The following is a 20,625-nucleotide window of genomic DNA, read 5'->3' as shown; positions in this document are numbered from 1 at the left end:
ATATTTGCAGCAGCAACAACAAATTTGCTTACCCTAAGGTCCCACCTCATCAAAAACATCAGTTTCTGGGAAAAAATAAATTTGAGTAAAAATCTTCAGTCCAATAGTGGAAGAAAATTGCAAAAAATCCTCTTAAACATTTTTACATTCAAAAGAGCTTAAAGTTTCAGAAAACAATTGCTGATTTTAGATATTTTTATTTTGGAGTGCACACTTTGAGACTTCTGTAAGAGAATTCATTCAGGGAAATGAGGAGTACCTGCTCTCAAAAGTCAGACAGAGTCCTTGTATTCAAATTAAGCAGTGCAACAAACTCTACAAAGAAAGGTGGTAGCTTGAAACTAAGAGTAGGAAACTGTATTTCTGCATGAGTTTATACCAACGAAACAATTCATACTTCTCTGAGCATTCATCTCAACTGGTTGATATTTCACCATTTTGCTGCCACCAATTCTTTTCAGTCTTGCAAAGAAAGTTTGAGATTCTTTATTACAAGGTCCAGTTGGTGTATCATGAATATCAGATTCATCAAAAACACTGTCTTCTTCTGCTGGAGAAAGAAAAAACTTTATTACTCTTAGGAGAGTGTAATTCCTTGAATGAAAAGCTGTCTATGTACAAAACCTCAGATAGTTTCAATTAAACTTGAATTGGAAAATGAGGAACCATCTGAAGTTTGCAAGAAAATTTATATCCCAGGTATTACTTTGCCATTCTTGTTACTTCTTGAATTCAGGTCAGAAAGGACAGAGATAAATGAAAAGTGGCTTAAAATGCAACAAAAGTATATCAAAGCTTTTACCATTCTAAGCTGATCTTTCCTACTAATAGTAATACAGATTCTTCAGATAGAAGAAATAAATAGAATATATCTAGATACTGACTTGAGTAAATAACTTCTATAGTGCTCAGTGAGAAATGGTAAATTGAAGAAGATTGAAATTAGTACAAGAACTGCAACGTCAGTAATAAACCAGCAAAACAGGAAAGTAAAAAAGAAGAAATGGATAATCTTGGGAAGCTGGTAACAGTAATAGAATAAGACCTAAGAGCATGACTGATTAAATTATTGAGCTAAGTAGTAATAGTAAAACATTACACTCTAATTTGAGGCCTGCTGGTTGAAAACAGCAGAAAGAAAAAGATCCAAATCTATTTATCCATCAAAAAATAATCACATCACCTCTATGAAATGACTATAAGAAAAGGAATCCATATCTATTGTGTCTAGTGATTCATCTCCAAGGAAATAAGAAACACTACGGGGACGAGAAAGAAAACAGAGCACTCGAGAAGAAACAAAAAAGTTTGCCTTGTTTATTCTAGTAAGCAAACATGGAAAGGAAATGCATTTGGTGTTTAAGAGTGAAGAGGCAAGGAAGCCAAAGAGTTAGAATGGCCAAAAACTGAACACTTAAACTGGACATTAATATCTTTAGCTTTGAATTTGCTGTAAAGTTTCTACCACATGTGAAGCTGTAGAACTGGCACCTAAAAGCATCAGGGATAAGATACCTAACTGATACAATGAATCCAGCAAAATCGAAGTTGATAGTAAGAATTTCTACAGGGATTGGATTTAATAAGTTAGGAGATCACTTTTAATGTCGTGTCCTATGTGTCTAACTTCTTCCCCTTGGCAACAAATGTTTTTTCTCACAGGATTTATCATCAGCTCTACAACAGTCTGTACACTTGCCGTGATCCCCACAACAAACTTTGGCAGAAAAGTTAGGAAAAAGGTTCAATAGTGGGAAAATCAATCTTTAGCATAGGGATTCTTGCTGCCTGACAATGAAATCCTCATCTGTTCATCATCTAAATATGACCTTTGATGATGACAGCAGCACACACACACTACCCAACCAAAGACTAAACAAGCTTCCTCAGAAAAGGTGGGAAAGGCTTCAACTTTCCAAGTCCCTATGAAATTCTATTGGATGCTTCTCACAGGTGGAAGAAAACTTTTTGACATCCTCTTTTTTAATTCAGCACTTCAGCAAAAGAGGAGAATCAGCCCTATGATTGAGTCAGCATTTACAGAGTAAAATTTGCCCATTTATGGTCCTTTACCTCTAAGCAGCCCAAAGCCCTTCACAACAGCTTTGAAAAGCAAGTAAATACTATTCTCCTTACTTTAAACATAGGGAAACAATGATGAAGTGAGACACAAGGCCACCCAGGGAATCAATGTTGGACATGGAATTGGAACACTGAGTTTTCTAAACCTAACTTAGCTCTTACTGTGAACAACAAGCTGGGTACTTAGGCACCTCGCTTTGTCTTAGATACGTCTCAGAATCAACCCAGAAACTGAATGCATTTTATAAGTGTACTATTGCTACCCTCAGCATTATTAAGTCATTATGAATTAAGTCATTAACTCAGCTCAAAACAAAGACAAATTCATAGTAAGTCCACAGTTATCTGAACCCTCTTAGCCCTCCTCTAGCAATACAAAATGTCCAAGTGAGCGAGAATACACCTTACCTCATTTACATCCATTTTAAGGTTGCTTTAATTTACTAGAGCTGAGTAATAGGGTGTTCAGATAAACAAGATTTTGTGTCCTTGTTCTGCTGGATATCTTTTCATAAACAAAAGAAGAAAAGGTACTGACATGCATAAGAGTGCTTCTTGCATTCTCCTTTGGAAGAAGAGTTTGCTGCACACTAGGAAGACTGTTTGAGAAGGAGGATGTACATAGCAAATAAGCAGCTAAAAGGCAAAATAGCTGAAAGGCAGCTATAGATTAACATCAAAAGAACCTGTTAAACTTTGATCATAAATACTTATCACGTACTAAACTTCACAATTGTAAGGAACTACACTCAGTGACACCATGTTATTTGAAGCCCCAAACTTAAACCGGTTCACACCATCGCAGTAGCTCTGCTACAGCTAGCAAGCACATACAGAGTTAACAATCAGATGCAGACTCTAAGGGCTGAACCATTCTCTTCTGCCTTTATACATCCACATCATATACATCTGCATGTAAGCTAGTCAACTTCAGCTTCTTTTACAGAGAAAAGCAAACTATAGACTGAATTCATAATTTTCTTTTTTCAACATCAAATATTTGCTACTATGCCATGTTATTATAAAGTATAATCAGAATGAGGTGTCAAGCTGGTTGCACACCCTGTGTATGGGCATGATCAGTTAATATCATCATAGAAAAGGCCAAGGACTATCCAGGCATGGTGACTGAACTACTAAGTTTAAGGTACATGCCCTCTGAGAGATGTTAGACTGCTGTGCTACGCTTAGCCTACAGAGAGATTGTGAATTTCTTTCACTATGGACGGCTATAGCTGATCAGGTAAGTCACACCTCAGACTTAACTCTGAGTATTATGTTCTAAAATTCAGACCATATTTACCCCTTTCTACAACATCTGCAAGACCTAATGACTTAAATCAATGACTATCATATAAATGAGAGTGTTAAAGGTACCTTTTTCCTTTTCACTGTATCGGCTTATGTTACTGTTGTCACTATACAAAGGACCAGCAGTTGCATGGGGCTTGCAGCTGTGATATTGAGCGTTGAGGGTATTGACTGTGATGTGGATTAGGTGAAGTACAATCTTGCTGATTTCACAGTCTCTGTAGGGGTACTGTACAGCGAAAGAGAAAAACTTCAGCTTAAAAACTAACTTTTCTCCTTAGATAAACATTTAGGCAGTAAAATACAAAAATTACAACAATATTGTCAGCTGGATGCCCTTTGCCTTCCTTTGATCATACATTTCTAAATACATCATGAGAAGCAGAACTGTTTCCAGCTTTGTACACAGAATTATTTTTAAATTTTTTTTAAATCCCTATTAGTAACATTTAATATATTGTCTTCTTGACTTTTATATGACAAAACCAACTATTAATAATAATGCAAAGGGTGTCTCATCAGAACTGTTCTACAAATACTCTATTTCAGTCAGCACATTATCATTCATTTCTAGTGTCTCCACTTCCTTGTACACCCTATAGACCTGCTAGACATTTGTTAAGCATATCAGAAGTATTCACAGCTCCATTTTAGTGCACAAACACATGACATTTTAACAACACTTCCTAAAAAGCATCACTCAACTAAAGAACACAAGCTGTTAACCTGCCCTCCCCATTTAAAGTTACTAATTTTTTTAAAAAATTACATTACTTAAAATACTCTTCATTTGAACTTTATATGGCATCTTCCTCTTTTCAAATTTGTATTTTTCTTTCTCAGGTAACCATGTGAAAGACAATATAGACAGCAGAAGTAATAGGTCAGTAGCACAGATGAAAGCCTACCTACTTCAAACACTGAAATTAACTGCAGTGAGTAAGCAAATCAAAGGCAAGTGTTCTTTACAGTTTCTTTCACTTGCAGTACAGTTAGGTGTTCCCAGTAATAAATTTCAAATTGAAGTGTAAATTTTAATGTGGACAGCATCTTTTTAAGACTAACCTTATAGAGAATGACAAGCAAAGCCTTTAACCACATCTGCCGAATGTGAGGTTTGAGGGACCAGAGGGAGCAGCGAGGAGGCTGCTGAAAGTAATGCCTTAGCTGAGGACAAGTGCAATATTTCAATACCTGCACCACCAAGGGAAGAAGGTGTTTTCCCAGGTTGATGTTATAGTCCATCACCTGAAAAGAATATTAGGACAAGAGTTAGCTCACCAAAATCAAATCCACTGATGCTGAAAAGCAAAATAACACAGAATCACAGAATGTTAGGGATTGGAAGGGACCTCGAAAGATCATCTAGTCCAATCCCCCTGCCGGAGCAGGATTGCCTAGACCATATCACACAGGAACGTGTCCAGGTGGGTTTTCAATGTCTCCAGAGAAGGAGACTCCACAACCTCTCTGGGCAGCCTGTTCCAGTGTTCGGTCACCCTCACCGTAAAGAAGTTTTTCCTCATATTTATGTGGAACCTCCTGTGTTCCAGCTTGCACCCATTGCCCCTTGTCCTGTCAAGGGATGTCACTGAGAAGAGCCTGGCTCCATCCTCATGACACTTGCTCTTTACATATTTATAAACATTAATGAGGTCCCCCCTCAGTCTCCTCTTCTCCAAGCTAAAGAGACCCAGCTCCCTCAGCCTCTCCTCATAAGGGAGATGTTCCACTCCCTTAATCATCTTCGTGGCTCTGCGCTGGACTCTCTCTAGCAGTTCCCTGTCCTTCTTGAACTGAGGGGCCCAGAACTGGACACAATATTCCAGATGCGGCCTCACCAGGGCAGAGTAGAGGGGGAGGAGAACCTCTCTTGACCTGCTAACCACACCCCTTCTAATACACCCCAGGATGCCACTGGCCTTCTTGGCCACAAGGGCACACTGCTGGCTCATGGTCATCCTGCTGTCCACTAGGACCCCCAGGTCCCTTTCGCCTATGCTGCTCTCCAACAGGTCTGTCCCCAACTTGTACTGGTACATGGGGTTGTTCTTGCCCAGATGCAGGACTCTACACTTGCCCTTGTTATATTTCATTAAATTTCTCCCCACCCAACTCTCCAGCCTGTCCAGGTCTCTCTGAATGGCTGCGCAGCCTTCCGGTGCGTCAGCCACTCCTCCCAGTTTGGTGTCATCAGCGAACTTACTGACAGTGCACTCTATTCCCTCATCCAAGTCATTAATGAATATATTGAATAGAACTGGTCCCAGTACCGACCCTTGAGGGCCTCCGCTAGACACAGGCCTCCAACTGGACTCTGTCCCATTGATCACCACTCTCTGGCTTCTTTCCTTCAGCCAGTTCACAATCCACCTCACTACCCGATCATCCAGACCACACTTCCTCAGTTTAGCTGCGAGGATGCTGTGGGAGACCGTGTCAAATGCTTTACTGAAATCGAGATAGACCACATCCACAGCTTTACCATCATCTGTCCACGGGGTTACGTCCTCATAAAAGGCTATCAAGTTGGTTAAGCATGACTTCCCCTTGGTGAAGCCATGCTGAGTGCCCCTAATGATCCTTGATGTGCACTATCCTTGATGTGCCTAGAGACAGCACCAAGAACAAGTTGTTCCATCACCTTTCCGGGGATGGAGGTAAGGCTGACCGGTCTATAGTTACCCAGGTCCTCCTTCTTGCCCTTTTTGAAGACTGGAGTGACATTCGCTTTCCTCCTGTCCTCAGGCACCTCTCCCGTTGCCCACGACTTAGCAAAGATGATGGAGAGTGGCCTAGCAATGACTTCCGCCAGCTCCCTCAGCACCCGCGGGTGCATCCCATCAGGGCCCATGGATTTATGGACGTCCAGATTGCTTAATTGGTCCCTGACCCAGCCCTCATCTACCAAGACAGATTCCTCCTCTATCCTGACTTCTTCTGGGGCCTCAGGGGTCCGGGGCTCCTCAGGACAGCCTCCAGCAGTATAGACAGAGGCAAAGAAGGCATTCAGTAACTCCGCCTTCTTTTTATCCTCAACGAATACAGTTGAGGTATTAGTTAAAGAAAACAGACATTTTTAAAGAAGTCTTACTATCAGTTAGAAACTTTCTACCAGCTTGCCATGTCCTCATTTTATCTAGACAGGTAAGATGAAACTAACGATGTGTTCTGAAAGCCTTTCATCCTGCACAGTCTAAAGTTTAACATACATTGGCACATTCATAAAATATATCATGCTGGGATAGCCTTGTATTATAGCACAAGTTGATCATGCTTCAACAGACAAAACCATATTAGGTATATCCCATGTTTAACAGATAGGATGCAATTATGGGTTTTGGGAGGGGGGAGTGTGTGTATTTTGGTTATTTGGGTTTTTTGTATTAACACTGCATTGCTAGTTTTCATCATTTTCTCATCAGGCTTGCAACATGAGCTGTTGGGTTTTGTTAAGCCCCATGTTCTGGAATCAGGTAATGAGACAAGAATCCCACTCTTCACTATAGCAAAGGTAAGAATGTGTTTGCGATGTTATGCAGAAAGTCTAAGCATGCAAATCCTAAAGGATCCAAGAATAAAGCTAATGAAAGATATCTTGCTCTAAATAAAATGCTCATCCATTTTAAGTGGCGGTGGTGCTGTAGAAAGGTTGCTGTTATTCCTGCTAGTCATAAGCCTTGCCTCCATCACAACCTTTGAAGAGCATCATGCTATTTGGTGCCTATCCTAAAGGTCTGAAATCTGATGGTTAGGTGCAGTGTGGCCATATAGTCCCACTACGCTGACAGAACTGTGTTTTCAAGTGAAATTGCATTGCTGTTTTTCATTATCTTCTCATCAGTCTTGCAACATTAGCTATTTGCATTTAAAGCCATGTGTCCTGAAATCAGTAGCTAAACTAGATCGTAACAAGGATCCAAAAAGCCCTTGTCTCTGGCACTGGCCTATACTGGATGACACCCAGGAAGGTATAACTGCAGGCCAAGCAAACTCCAGCACAACCCCCAAGATCTAACACATCTCTGCAGTTTCAGTGGACTTAGTGCGCTTTATCAGGAGCCCTGCACATCTAAACAGACATAAATATCAGTTTCATCCACATCATCCATTTCCTTCAGGTCTGTATTTCTTTTTTTAGTTTTGTTTTTATTAGAACAATGAGATAAGCTTAATTTACAAACAGAACTCATCTCTCAAGTTCCCTCCTCAACAAGCTGACTAGAAGTGTTTCCCTGTAAAATTCTCTAGTTCGATGTGCAGTTGTCTCAAATTTTTGTGCTGCATGCACAAAGCTAAACAGATGAATCTCATGTCTATCCATGTAGGGTTAGCCTGTCGAACAGATTATATATAATCACCAAATATGGTCCTACCCTGCAATGCCTTGTCCCCTCAGGGTGTGATACAGTTATATAGCATGGTTAGGAAAAACTCATCCATACAAGGAAGACAAAGCCCAGCCTTAACATAGCACATACTGTAATGCAGACTTGTCTTAAACTGAGCAGACCTATTTTTTAAGTTGTCACAGGATGATCTGGAATAAATGATGTTGCAAATGCTGAGCAGAGCTCAGCCCGGGATGCTGAGCAGAGCCCAGCACTGCTGGCTTCGCCCCTCCAACAGGTTTATACAACATTGCCACCGTGCGGGATGATCCCGCACTGACTGCAAAAGCCACTGCTTGGTCACTTCTGCTGCTAGGGTGAAAAAAAGGCATTTTATGCTTTAAAGAATTCTAAATACTCAGATTTTATGATGCAAAATACTAAGAGACATTTGATTTTATTCCAACCAAGCTTGGAATCAAAACCAGTGAGCCAGCAAGTCAGCCCAATCCCAACCTTTGTGGAGCTGATTGAGGAAAGCAAATATTTATGACTAGGGGAGGGAGTGTAACTGAAATAGATCTCAAGAGCTCCAGACATAGTTTTCACTCTGTAAACGCATCTTTGGATTGCGAATAGCATTCCTCTAGCAGCAAAAGTGATTCCCAACACAAAGCAGCCCTACAGCTAAGAAAAAAAATTCCCCCAAAATATAAATTTAAGTTTTGAAGTCTACAATATGGAGAAAAATTCTGGCCTACTGAAGTTCTCAAACTCCATTTGATGTCAGGGGAGCCAGGATTCAACTGTGAAGCTTTTCAACCAGAAATGGTGAATTTGGCTATCTTGAGACATTTTAAAGGTGGAAGAGGAAAGGCAGGGGCTGATATTTAGAGTTGGAGTAAGTAGTACTTCTGAAAATCAGGTCAATTATGATCACTGAAGTTTGGGAATCCAAACTTGGGGAACATGTAGAAAAATGTGGAAGATATTGCCCTGTGACCTAAACGGCCACTTCCAGACTCTCAATACAATGGTAACAGGCCTGAATCTCCTTTTACAGGCTTCAGCTTAAAACTGTACAAGTGAAAGATGATTAACAACACATAGCAATGGTGCTCCAAGACAATGGATCAGGATGCATTTGCAGCTACCCAGGTTGCATTAACGCCTTCTATTTTGCCTGCTGAAACATGGATACATGACTTCGAGAAATCACTGCTTCCAATGTATGAACCAGAAAATACTGATAAGAATTGCAGGTACAGAAGAGGCCAGGACAGCTTTGAGCAATGTTTGCAGGTTACAGCAGGCATTTTAAGAGCTGGGACATGGGGAGATCTGAAATCACAGCCCTCTCTCTCCCCTAAGGTAATCCTTTATGAGAGACTCTGATAAGGAAAAAGCGTGGCAGTGATGATGCTGCTTCATTGCAAATAATAAGAATACTCTTGGAAGTGTGAAATGTTTTTCAGCCTAGCAGCCTACACTGCTCTACAAGTAAGAATTAATTGAGCCTTAGGAGAGCCTTATGAGGTAGGAAATGACAGTCCTCCTCACAACATGGAGAGAGAAGGCGCAAGGCAAGGATGTGCTCAGTCATTTATCATAGCAATATGGGCAGAAGTTCACCATGGTGGCACCACTCCCTAGGAAAGGGGGAACAGAAAGTCCTGATGCACTCTACGGAAGAAGGAGAATGAGTCTCCTGAGAAGTGAAGACTGTCAAAGAGTTTACAGAACATTCACGCAGGGAAACAAGGAAGAGCACACATGGGTTCCAGGTCTTCCTGAATGGGAAAGGAGGAAATGACATGTGAGGAAAGTAAGGCATTCAAAGGCTAGAGAAAGGGGGCAAAGAGGTTTGGAGCAGTCTCTAATTTTTCATAAAGTGGCAGTATTTGCGTGCCTGCACACACTCAAAATCGTTATCTCTATGCCAATGATACATCCAGTGTGGAGTACGAGTAGAAAGTTATAAATTAGCATACTTCTATTTAACTATTTACTTTTTAATTGCAAAGCAAAAACCTACAGAAAGCACTTGATTAGGCTACACAGAGCCTTCTGAGAGTAAAGAACAAGCAGTCATCCCTATTCCCAAATTCTTTCACCAACTGAAGAGGTGTTAAGAAGGTTTAAGTAGGATTATGCACTCAGCTGATATTTTGGAACAAAGAAGGCTGTGCTACCACCATTTCAACAAGGCATTGAGAAATAGCTGCAAAAAGTAGTAAGTGCCTTCACCTACTTGTGCTATTCCAGCAATAAAGGCATTAAAGCAGGTCGAAACACGCATTTTTTGTGGTGCAATCATGAAGCATCCTTCCTGCTGATCATAACCTAGCAGGACGTACAGATGGCGCTTGACTGTGTTGAAAGCTTTAGCGCTGCTGATGTCCGACTCAGCGCTGCTCTCATCCTTTGCCATGAACTTCATTAGCACAGTAATGAGCTGGTGGACAGTCTGGTGATCAATCCCAGCATCCTCTGGTAGCAGGTCTTTTATTGTATTATCATTCTCTGGGGAGGGTTGTCCTGTCAGCACAAGAGAGACATTAGTATCAGACACTGGATAAGACTGTAAACAGGGTACAGAATACACCATAATTTTTTTCTAGAGTTCATTGCTCCCTTTCTGCCCAAATACACACGGTGAAGTCACAGGAGACAGGCATGCATTGCTGAGGGCATTGTTCCTCTGTTGCCTCAGCCTCAACAGCACATTAGCACCTACTGTATACACTGAACTCCATTTCTCAGCTTTCCCATGTTTAACAGAGCTGCTTATCTTCCCTTCCCAGTGCATTTCTGCCAAATTGAGTGTTATTATTCCTTCACATCTATGCATTAAAGGAGAATCAAATCCCACTGCCACCAAATTCTAATCTGGCACAGTTTTCAGTCTTTCCTCAGCCGAAGTTAATGTACATGAGTCTTTGCCAGTGGAGGATGTACAAAATGGCAAAGGTAGGAGATGGAGAAAATTCTACCAAATAACGATTAAACAAGAGAATGAAGACTTCCCCTTTTAAGCATTGAGTCTGTATTTCTCTCAAATAACTGGGGCTAAAATGTAGTCACTACAATTTATTAGGTTTTGGGACACTATGTTTTATGTCAGAACTTTGATGACTTTTTCCCCAGAGAAGCAGCCTAAGACTTGGTTTTATAAACACTGAATGGAAATAATACTTTGCGTGGGAATATGATCACGTGAAAACGAGAGGCTACTTACAAGGCACATGGAAGCTTGGGTGCAGGCTATCACTACCCAAGTAAACAGACACACTGCAAATAACAGTTGCCAACTGGGCAAGTACTTTCATTTTCATACTTTGATTTTTATTTTAAATACAGTATTTCCAGTTACTTTTAAGACCTTTTATCATTACAAGAATTCTCTAGTAACTGCCTTTGGAGTTACCCTCTTCCATTTCACCCTACTTGTAAGGCCTCTTTTTAGTGCCTAGCAGTTCCTAAAGATCTACGTTATACTAACATTAGGAATTGAATTCATGAAAAGCAGCAGCTATTTCACACATCAGTATATCAGATTCTTTTTATTAAATAATTCTGAATAAATGCATGGCTAAAGTACAAAGTATATTATTCCAACATGTTCTATTTTAAAACAGTAATTTAAATTAAATGCTTCTGTATAAATAAAATTCACTATATATGCATTATATACAAAATAAATAAAAATTATTTCCACTAGGATAATCAACAAAGGGAACAGAAAATATTATTTGGCAGTATCAAAAGCGGGCAATACTTGAAAATTAAGTTTTCATTACACCATTAATTTTAGTTTGTTCATTAAAAACTATAACTGTTAACAATTAAATTTAATTGCTACTAAAATGTATTCTGATGTATTTTCTGATCCATGGTTAAAAATCTGTCTAACAGCAAATAACTGAGATAAAGTGAGCTGGTATGAAGCAGAATTATAAAACAATCTACTTGTTTTCATTCCAAGGATAAATCCTTTCAACTATTGGAAATAATCCTTACTTTTTCAAGAACAGTTTAAGTTGAGTTTGCAGGACTGACCCTACAAGGAAGATTAGCTCAAAGTATAATCTTAAAATTGCTCCTGCATGTCTGTGTTAGGGTTACCAGCCAGCAACTAATACCCACTCAGTCTGTTAGAGTTACTTACATGTCTTAGGGTTTATGTAAATTCATAGCTCTGTATTTATAGCAAATACTACAAATTACTTTAATATTCTAATTTACCTATATTCTCAATGTAATATGCTATTCTGACAAGGGACTCCTCTGCTGGTACAACTCCATCTGTCTTCGGTTCTTCACCAGCAAAACTGCAGTGCCTGTCATTTTTTAAAAAATTTAAAATATTTTATGTTTTATTGGCGGGTAAGCAAAGGGTTTTGTTTGATTGGCTGTTTTGCTGAGCATGGGAGAAGGTTGCTATTTCTATGATAGCTGAAAATGAAAACTAGGGGGGGAAATTTTCAGAATCACTTCTATTAAGAATAACGTTCCTTTACTGGTGTCATTTTGGTAAAAAGAAATCATGAAGTTCATAGTATATACTATTTTTTACTCCAAACAGTTTTCACTGGGATTTTTTATTTACAGAAAGCTTCCTTCAAAATTAAAATTCTCTATCCAAACTTTTGCTGGACCAAGATTTGCAGATGCAAAAAGAAAACAATAAAATTTGAAATAATTAGAATGAGAAATACAGCAGGTTCCATTCTCAGAAGCACATTAAAAATGTAAATAGAAAATAACTTTAGCTTTGTGGACATCAACTGAGAAATAATCTTTCCACACATTATACCCAGGTTAAAATTTTCCATGAAATTGTATCAAAAAGACACCATTTTTATTAAGATGATATTAGACTGTTTTCTTCAGCCCTACTTATTTTTATCTCTATTACATGTTGTGAGATTTTCCATAAAACAAAGAAGGAGATAAGATGGAATGAGTCAAAGGATCGTGGGGCTCTAAATAAATCCTGGCTCTCCAAATAGAACTCAATGAGTAACTAATCTGAAAAGATTAACCTATTTTACTTTCACTTGCTGAACAACATAATTTAGAAGCTCAGTGATAAAATGCTCAATTTTGCCACGATTTTGTAATACTAATACCAGTTACAGATACTTCCCAGGGCTTTTCCTTACATTTTACTTTCCAGAAATATTATTACACTTTCTGAAGCATTAAAATCTCATACTTTAACCTCACTGAAAACTATACAGCAGGACACAGTGAACAGAGCTCCACCCTGAGTAGTCTGTCATAGCTCTGCTAAGGATCAAGTCTAGGGAATGTCAATCACCTGTTTTTACTTCTAATGCAGAAACCTGCAATGAACCAGCAATGGAGAACTGCTTGTTTAAAACTACAAAAACCCAAAGATCCCATTTAGGCAATAGACTTTCAGAGTCCAGAAAACCTTCCTCTGCTGTCTGAAATGGGTCTTAAGTTATATCAAGCTTCAGCTAAACCTTCACTTCATTAACACGATATAGGGTATCCTGTACCAAATCAAGCTGTTTAGATTCAAGCTAAGAATGCAAAACCAAGGCAGCCCTGTCTTTACAGTGGCTATGGTGGCTTTTACCCCTCAAGATGTGTGCGCGTACATATACAATTTGTGTGTGCCTACATACAAGGTATATACATATTCACACACACACACACCCCTCAAGGAAAACCTTCTCACATCACCCAACACACAGCCTGCTAGCTAATATACAGCCACCATTTCTGAATTCAATCTAGCCTTATGCCCGCAGGTTCATCTCTTTATTCATGTGTCCCTTATATCAGACTCCTTTACCTTCAAATTACTTTAAGGTATATCACTATATAACATAAAACATCAGATCACAATTATATCATGCTTTATCCCAGTTGTAATCCCTGTGCCTATCAATGAAACTCTCTAAGTGACTGTCCACGCTATGGTAGAGGACAGACGAACAAAATACATGATCCTGGTGTTTAATCCATACAGAATGCACATTGAATTCAGCTTGCATTTGAACTGTGCAAGGATTACAGTTTTAGACCTAGAAAGAACAGATGAGCATAAGGACTGCTTCCTTCGAGTGATACACATAAAATAAATGTTTTTCTACAGCAGATGTACAGTCTACGTTTAAGAGTCAGGTGGTTCCTTAGACAAATCAAATATGCTCAGTGCTGCCAATGCAAAGTGTTAAAACTATGAGTGAAACCTTAAAAAAAAGATACTTCACAAAAAATTAAGATTTTAGAAAGAAATAAATACTGGGCAGGAGGAGAGGGACAGTCATTTGTCTCCTAGTTTTCAAAGCATCTGTGATAATTTTGAATCACATTACCAGACTTTTCTTCATATCAGTAGTTACTAGCTACGTGCAACTTTATATACACATTTTTAGTAGAACCTGAATTTGCAGCTTAGGTGATTAACTACCTGAGACTGGAAACTGAAGCTCTGAAATACCAAAATACTTCTAATAAAATCACAATGTCTAGTAATGTCTACTGTGAGACTGACACTTCTTAGGTGACAAGTTTCTCTCAGCCCAGTATACAGCAGGTTAATGGTGCCATTAAATGAAGAACAATCATTCACTGACACATCTATTCATTGCACCAGTATTTCACTTGTTCCTCTATGAGCCTGTGTCAACCTGCACATGTGTTCTGAAAGGAACTGGTTGATTTCCAGCTCTCACTGGGCTAGTATGATAGCGCTATATACTGATAATTCAGAAGCTCTCCTAGTCCATTTCACTGCTTAGTCAGTGCCCCCGCTGGCAAGGTATTTTCCTTTCATCTGATCACCCAGTATGCTGTTCTGTTCTAAATCTGAATTTGTATCTGTTGGAAATACTACATGTCTTCAAGAAGCAATAGGAAAAGATCTGAATCTGAGATTTTTCACTTCCAAATGGTCAGTCTACACAGGACTCAAAGCAAGAACTGTCAGTAGTCACAATTATTTAGAGATTACTTGGACCCTGCTGAGCTACCTATTCTACAAATGCCTGACAGAAAAAATGTCAGTAAATATAAAATAAAGGACTTAAGATGTCCATAAGCATACAGAGGAGACAAGCATAATTTACAGTACCAGCAATCAAAAGCATTCTGTCTCCTGTCTCTAAAACTTGAAGGTCAAAGATGAGGCTGAACATCGGTGACCCATGGGGCCAGCCTACTAAAGATTTACTTGTTCCTGTGGGCAATGAAACACAGGAGGGGTTAGACACTGCCAGCATAGCTGACTGCCTCCGAATAACCTCCTCTCAGCCCCAACGTACTATTTACAACTGGGGCAGTTTTCAGTACAGATCAAGAGCAAAACTTCAGTTTACACCTTTTGGAAGCATGCTGAGACATGATTCACTGTGCCTGTTAGACAACTTCCATCTTGCTTAAGTTCATCTCATGAGTCAGCAAGAAAGCTAACAGTAGCACCTTCCTTTTCCCATTCCACCAAAACACCCCCCTTGTCAAACCCACCTGGTGTTTGCTCTGGTGTTCCTCCAAGTGCTGGAGCAGACTGCTCATGTCTGGTCAAGCTCACAGCTTCAAAAAAAAAAGAAACCACACAAGAGCAACTCTATTTAAAAAGGCAGTACTGACATCTCATACTTCAGCATACACTCAGTGCTAGCATATTTATGTTCATTTACTCATGCACTGTTGTCAGGCAATGAGTGTAACCATTTGAAACATGTCACTTCTGTACCCTACAGATTCTGTGCACCATGTTCTGTAACTCTAGTTTTCTCCGTCCTTCAGTTTTGCTGGTACAAAAGTCACCACACAGGAGCCCCTATGCAGAATCAGAAATTGGTCAAGAAGAATTACCAAAGAGTCCCAAAATATGGTGGTGTTTGTTTTGGAGAAAAGAAATTACCTTTTAACTTAACAGTTCACCAGCACCTCGGTTTGAACATTTTATCAGTTCCTATTATATGGGTAGGAGCAATGTGAGAGGTCCAATTTGAATATAAAGACTAATCTATGTTTGTAAAATTCTCTAAATGAGAATGCGTAGGTAAGCTTAATTTCTCCTTGGAGAGATATCTGTACAGCGCTCCACAGAGGCCTACGGTTTTCCAGCACCTAGGTCCTCCTATACAAGCTGGCAGGAAGGATGTATTAAATGGGCATTCTTTTCTTAAGAAAGGAATCCTGAAGATACCCAAAAGCTCATTTGAGATATTAACAGTTGTTTTTAAGATGTCTAGCATGTGCTGCATACACTGATTAATAATTACAATTAATAAATAAATTAGTAACAGAGGAATTTTTCTGTAAACACTGTATCTATTTTAGACAAAACTACTGTGTATTAGCAACAAATAAAAATTAAGACCTATCCACAAACTAGTCTTGGAGCATTTTGTTCTGGCATTTTAGACAAACACAGCATAGACATAATGTTTGTCTATGTTCTTTGTCAAACTCACTAACTTGTCATCTGAATAATGCTCAAATAAGTCAGAAACCTATATTTGCTATTGGATAAATATTGACAATTTCAATGTGTACCCAGCAACAGGATACTATCCTAAGGGAGAAGATACAGGTGTGTCACAAAAATATAAATAGATACTCAACGAATTTTGGTGGTTAAGGTTTCTGGAAGGGAGAGCGCTCTCTTTGACTCCACTGGTCCCTTCACACTGTCCCTCAGGGAACGCACACTCTTCTGACGATTACGTGCGAAACGAGCCCTCTTGATCTTCCACATTGCTGCATCACTGAGGTTGGCGACATTTGTCCGGACAGCAGTGATAGCTTTGCAAATGCAATTGACCAAGTTAGGATTCATTCCACAGCATGGTGAGGCCCTAGTGCTGCCAAGTGCCAAATGCAACTGGGCCCCAGGTCCCACTCAAGTCAAGAAAGCTTCATATGGGCTCAAGGGGTCCATCTGCAAGGTACTCATTTGCATGCTCTCATTCCAAAATCCACAGAACCCCAAGCGGCATAATTGTGTTTAAAAAAATTATGCTGTTACTTCTTTCTTTCTTTAGAGATTGGATAAAAACAGGCTCTTGAAACCAAAACCTGAACTTCAGGCTAAGGGAATATGAGGTGCCCTCTATTTAAAAAGGCAGAAATCTCACAAGTATGGATTACGTTTTGTGCACTCATACCCAAATGTGGCCTCTAGTTTTGCCTCACTGACCTCCTGTCCTGCCTACACCTATCATCCTGGATTTGAACAGCTCCTCCAAAAACCTGTGAGTGTGATTATGTGTTTACAAGGGTGTTACCAGCAGTATCACTGCACATCTCAACGGGGTCACCAGTACTTTTCTATACTCATGTCTATAGTGCATTCACACTTTAATTATCTGAGTGACTAAAGGTGGTGAGCCCATCCTTTGCACCACTTATGTCTCCGAAAAGGCAAAGAGAAAGGTTCAAAAGAAACTTCAGAAATATCTATCTTCTGTATATTTTACATTTGAAACCACTCACAAATGTTCATATTTAAAGATATGACCCTACATTTGCAGCCAGAGGTGCCAGAAACTAGTGCTGAGATTCCCTCCTCAGGCCACAGAGGCAGTTCCCAGCTTTGGGTCAAGCTACTTGCACATGGAGAAGAAAATATGTTTGTAGTTCCACCCACCTCCTGTATGGATGCAGCAGCAGCACCTGGGCTTTTTTAGGCACTGGGCTCCATGCAAGTGTAGGAGGAGGCATTAGGCTGCTGAGGGAGCACATGCTGTCCAAACAGCTGTCCCCACCTCCTCCAAGCAAATCAGATGGAAATAGATCTGCCTCATGGGCCATCACTTGGGTAAGAAAGTTTTCTATTTCTCAGCATGTTAAACAATAATGCACAAACTATTTTTAGCCCCCCTCCCACCAGTGAATGGAAGGAGACATGGTATCTCATCAAGAAACCAAGTATGAACAGGACAAACATTTACAAACTTTTGTCACAGCTGATCACAGAACCAGAGCGTGTTTCAACCAAAGCTGGCAATCATGCCCTAGTGAGAGTAAAACATGATGCCCAAAAGTGCAACAGAATATAGCCTAATCTGCACTCAGGCAGTCAAAAAATGCTCACTTCAAATTATTCTTTTAGCCTGAAAGATTACTTAATTTCAGACAATTTATACAGGTGAGACCTACATCTCTCAGAACCTTGAAGGCAGCTGAAATTCCAGAAGCTGATAAAAGGTGATCAGATTGATTTGGACTCTGCTTACTTGTTGGGAAAGGGAATTCTTTGTTGCAGTCCAGATGAAGCTGTGCTTCCAGAGACAGCGTCTCAAAGCGATTCACAAAGAACTCCCAGCTCAAAGCTGGAATATCCGCTTTTAGAAAATGAAGTAGCAAAAGCTTACTAAGAATGGTGGGCCTGTCCTTGACAACTGTGTCAAACTGGAAATCAAGGCAGAGGCAGAGACCCTATAGAGAAAAAGAAAAAAAACAACACAGAACTGAGATGTGAAAACTTCAAGCATTTTTTAAAGCAAAGGGAAGTCAAAGCTCACAACTTCTCCTGTTAATTAGTACAGGATAAAGGTTTAGTTCTTTTTTCCTACTAAGTCCTTTAAATCAGGACTAATGCTATTGATATAAACGGAAAAGTAAAGTAAGTAAGGAGCTAAATGAACATCATAGAATGAAGCATTTGCTAAGGTTTTGAGGAATACAAAGGTATAGGTAAAGTTCTATCCTACTGCACATTTGGTACACAATAGCAAATTATTCTCTTCACACACCCTTGCCTGAGAAAAAGCTTATATAAGGGCAATTGAATCAAGACCTTAATTACAAAAGGAATGAATCACCAGCCCCAAACAGAGGAAGAAAGATCATGTCGTTAAGCGTATCAGCACTTTGCCTCAAAATGCTTCTGTATTTTATTTGCACCAGAATTTTGGGTGTCGTGTCAAGACTTAGGTTTGAAACGAGAACCCACACATTAAATACGAAGTGCAGTATTCTGGTAACAGTCTTAGTGACCTCAGCGAATTCAAGTTCTCTGGGAAGTATTTTGAATAGGTACTATATGGAATAAAACTAGCAAGTATGAACAGCTTTTTATAGGCAGTAACACTGAACTTTTTAAAATACATATTCATTCTATTCTCCCGAGGACTAGAACTGAATTGTGTACTACAAGATTTTTTTTTTTTAATCTTGCTTGTATACATAGGCTTTGATCCACTTTCATATCTGCTTAGTTTTAATCAGAGAATTCTGACTGGCAGGGTTTCTCACACGTTTAAAATTAAATGCCTAAGTAAACCTTGAAAAGATCAAGACCATGTTTGCTTTTGCTTGAATATATTTTCTCACTGTCAGCTCAGCAGGGTGTCGTAAGACTTATAAATTTATTTTTTTAAATTGAAAATTGTCCATAAATTTTAAAATAATAAAAAAAATGTACAGCTTTCTACAATAGCAGTTCAATAGCCATAGTAATCTTTTGTAGCCAAAGTTGGGGCTAGGGCGGTATCATTTCCCTTCGCTATTTTGTACACGTGTCAATTACCAAGACCCATAAGGCCTGCCTAAAGAGGTATTAGCAGTTACTATGATGCTGTACACCTGAACCACTTTGAAGTTCAGGTGAAAACCCAGATTCCTGTTTGAATGTATTTTTTCCTCACATAATGAACCCACCTGTAAAGCTGGCCTCTTTATGGTGTCAAGTAACAGCCCAGCTCTTGTAGCTACTGCTGGGTTGACATCTTCTACAGCAGTCAGGAAACAGCAGAACGCATGAGCCAAAGAATACTTCAGTAGGTGGTTTTTTGTCACAGAGTGAATATCCAAAAATCTGCACAACACAGCCACCTTCTCCACTGTAGCAGCCATGCCCCCAGACAAAGAAAATACACATATTAATTTAGGCAATGGCTTCTTTATGTCCTGATTAATATACCTCTCCTAGAAATATGCACATCTGAGAAAGTAACAACAAAAAATAGCTGGCAAGTGTTGTAATTTTGATTTTACTTTGATTATGCAAAATGACTTATGTTCTCCTCTACTTTAGGGCATTGTTGTGCCCTAGTTTTGCACCAGACTATCTCCAAAACTCCCCAAAGCAGCAAAAAGATAATCATCTATTACAGGTCTCCTCAGTTACAGCAGAGAAAGCTCTACCTCTTCAGTTAGGCAACAAAGAGCAAATAGCATACGTTTCTCAGGCCTACCTGCTTCAAATCTCATCTTCCAATCTTTGCTGTTGAAATTGCTGTTTATGATTGTCCAGAAAATGTCAGCTCCATGGGGAAGTGAAAGTGCATGAAGAAGAAGTGGGACTGCCAGGGATGAAAGCTGAGAGAACTCAGACTTCACAACTCCCCACAAGCTGGAAAGACCAAAAAGAGCAAGCCCACTTATAAAAAACATTGCCTTGACATTCTTTCTTTTAAATGTCTGCATTGTATTGTTGGTGGGAATGTACTTTTCATGAAAATCTCTATGAACCATCCTGGGCATTTATGTGAATACTACAGAGTTGCTGGTAAGATAACAGAGCTACTTGCAAATCTTCAACTACAGCAGTTTTTCTTGAAAATCCAGGTTCAAATATTCCTTACATTGAAACACTTCAGATTTGAAAAGATTTTGCCTAATTCAAGGCACAACTGCCATGGAACATAATCTATGCTACGAATTAGCAGTTTCAACACAACCAGCTTCAGCGCATAAGCCACACGAACTGTCTTGGCACCATGAACCATGTACATCCGCGAATGACTAAGATGTCCATTGCTCACAATTTGCTGGTGTTTAGATTCCAGACAGATTCTCTAGTCTGCTAAAACCCTACGGTCTCAGGAGATGCTCAATGAAACTGATTCTGATCAGCCCTAAGCACTGATGAACACACTATTATTTCAGAACATCATATGCTGATGTTTAT

General features: G+C 39.4%; 1 protein-coding gene across 2 annotated transcripts in view; it reads right to left on the bottom strand.

Annotated features, from left to right (window-relative positions):
- The window catches only part of UNC79 (unc-79 homolog, NALCN channel complex subunit), a 126,401-nt gene that overhangs the window by 60,078 nt on the left and 45,698 nt on the right, over positions 1-20,625 (bottom strand). Inside the window, exons 23-31 of one of the 2 annotated variants that reach the window (XM_068398114.1) lie at positions 19,910-20,067; positions 19,374-19,555; positions 17,948-18,149; positions 16,335-16,514; positions 15,228-15,293; positions 9,976-10,262; positions 4,459-4,641; positions 3,460-3,622; positions 398-547 (exon numbers count right to left, since the gene is read on the bottom strand). In XM_068398114.1, coding sequence (XP_068254215.1) covers positions 398-547; positions 3,460-3,622; positions 4,459-4,641; positions 9,976-10,262; positions 15,228-15,293; positions 16,335-16,514; positions 17,948-18,149; positions 19,374-19,555; positions 19,910-20,067 — 1,571 coding nt within the window. The remainder of the gene's footprint in view (positions 1-397; positions 548-3,459; positions 3,623-4,458; positions 4,642-9,975; positions 10,263-15,227; positions 15,294-16,334; positions 16,515-17,947; positions 18,150-19,373; positions 19,556-19,909; positions 20,068-20,625) is intronic. The other variant, XM_068398115.1, reaches the window with a different exon arrangement.

The sequence above is a fragment of the Nyctibius grandis genome, chromosome 4, assembly GCF_013368605.1.
Source record: "Nyctibius grandis isolate bNycGra1 chromosome 4, bNycGra1.pri, whole genome shotgun sequence".
NCBI lineage: Eukaryota > Metazoa > Chordata > Aves > Nyctibiiformes > Nyctibiidae > Nyctibius > Nyctibius grandis.
This window is presented reverse-complemented; position numbering and strand designations above follow the sequence as displayed.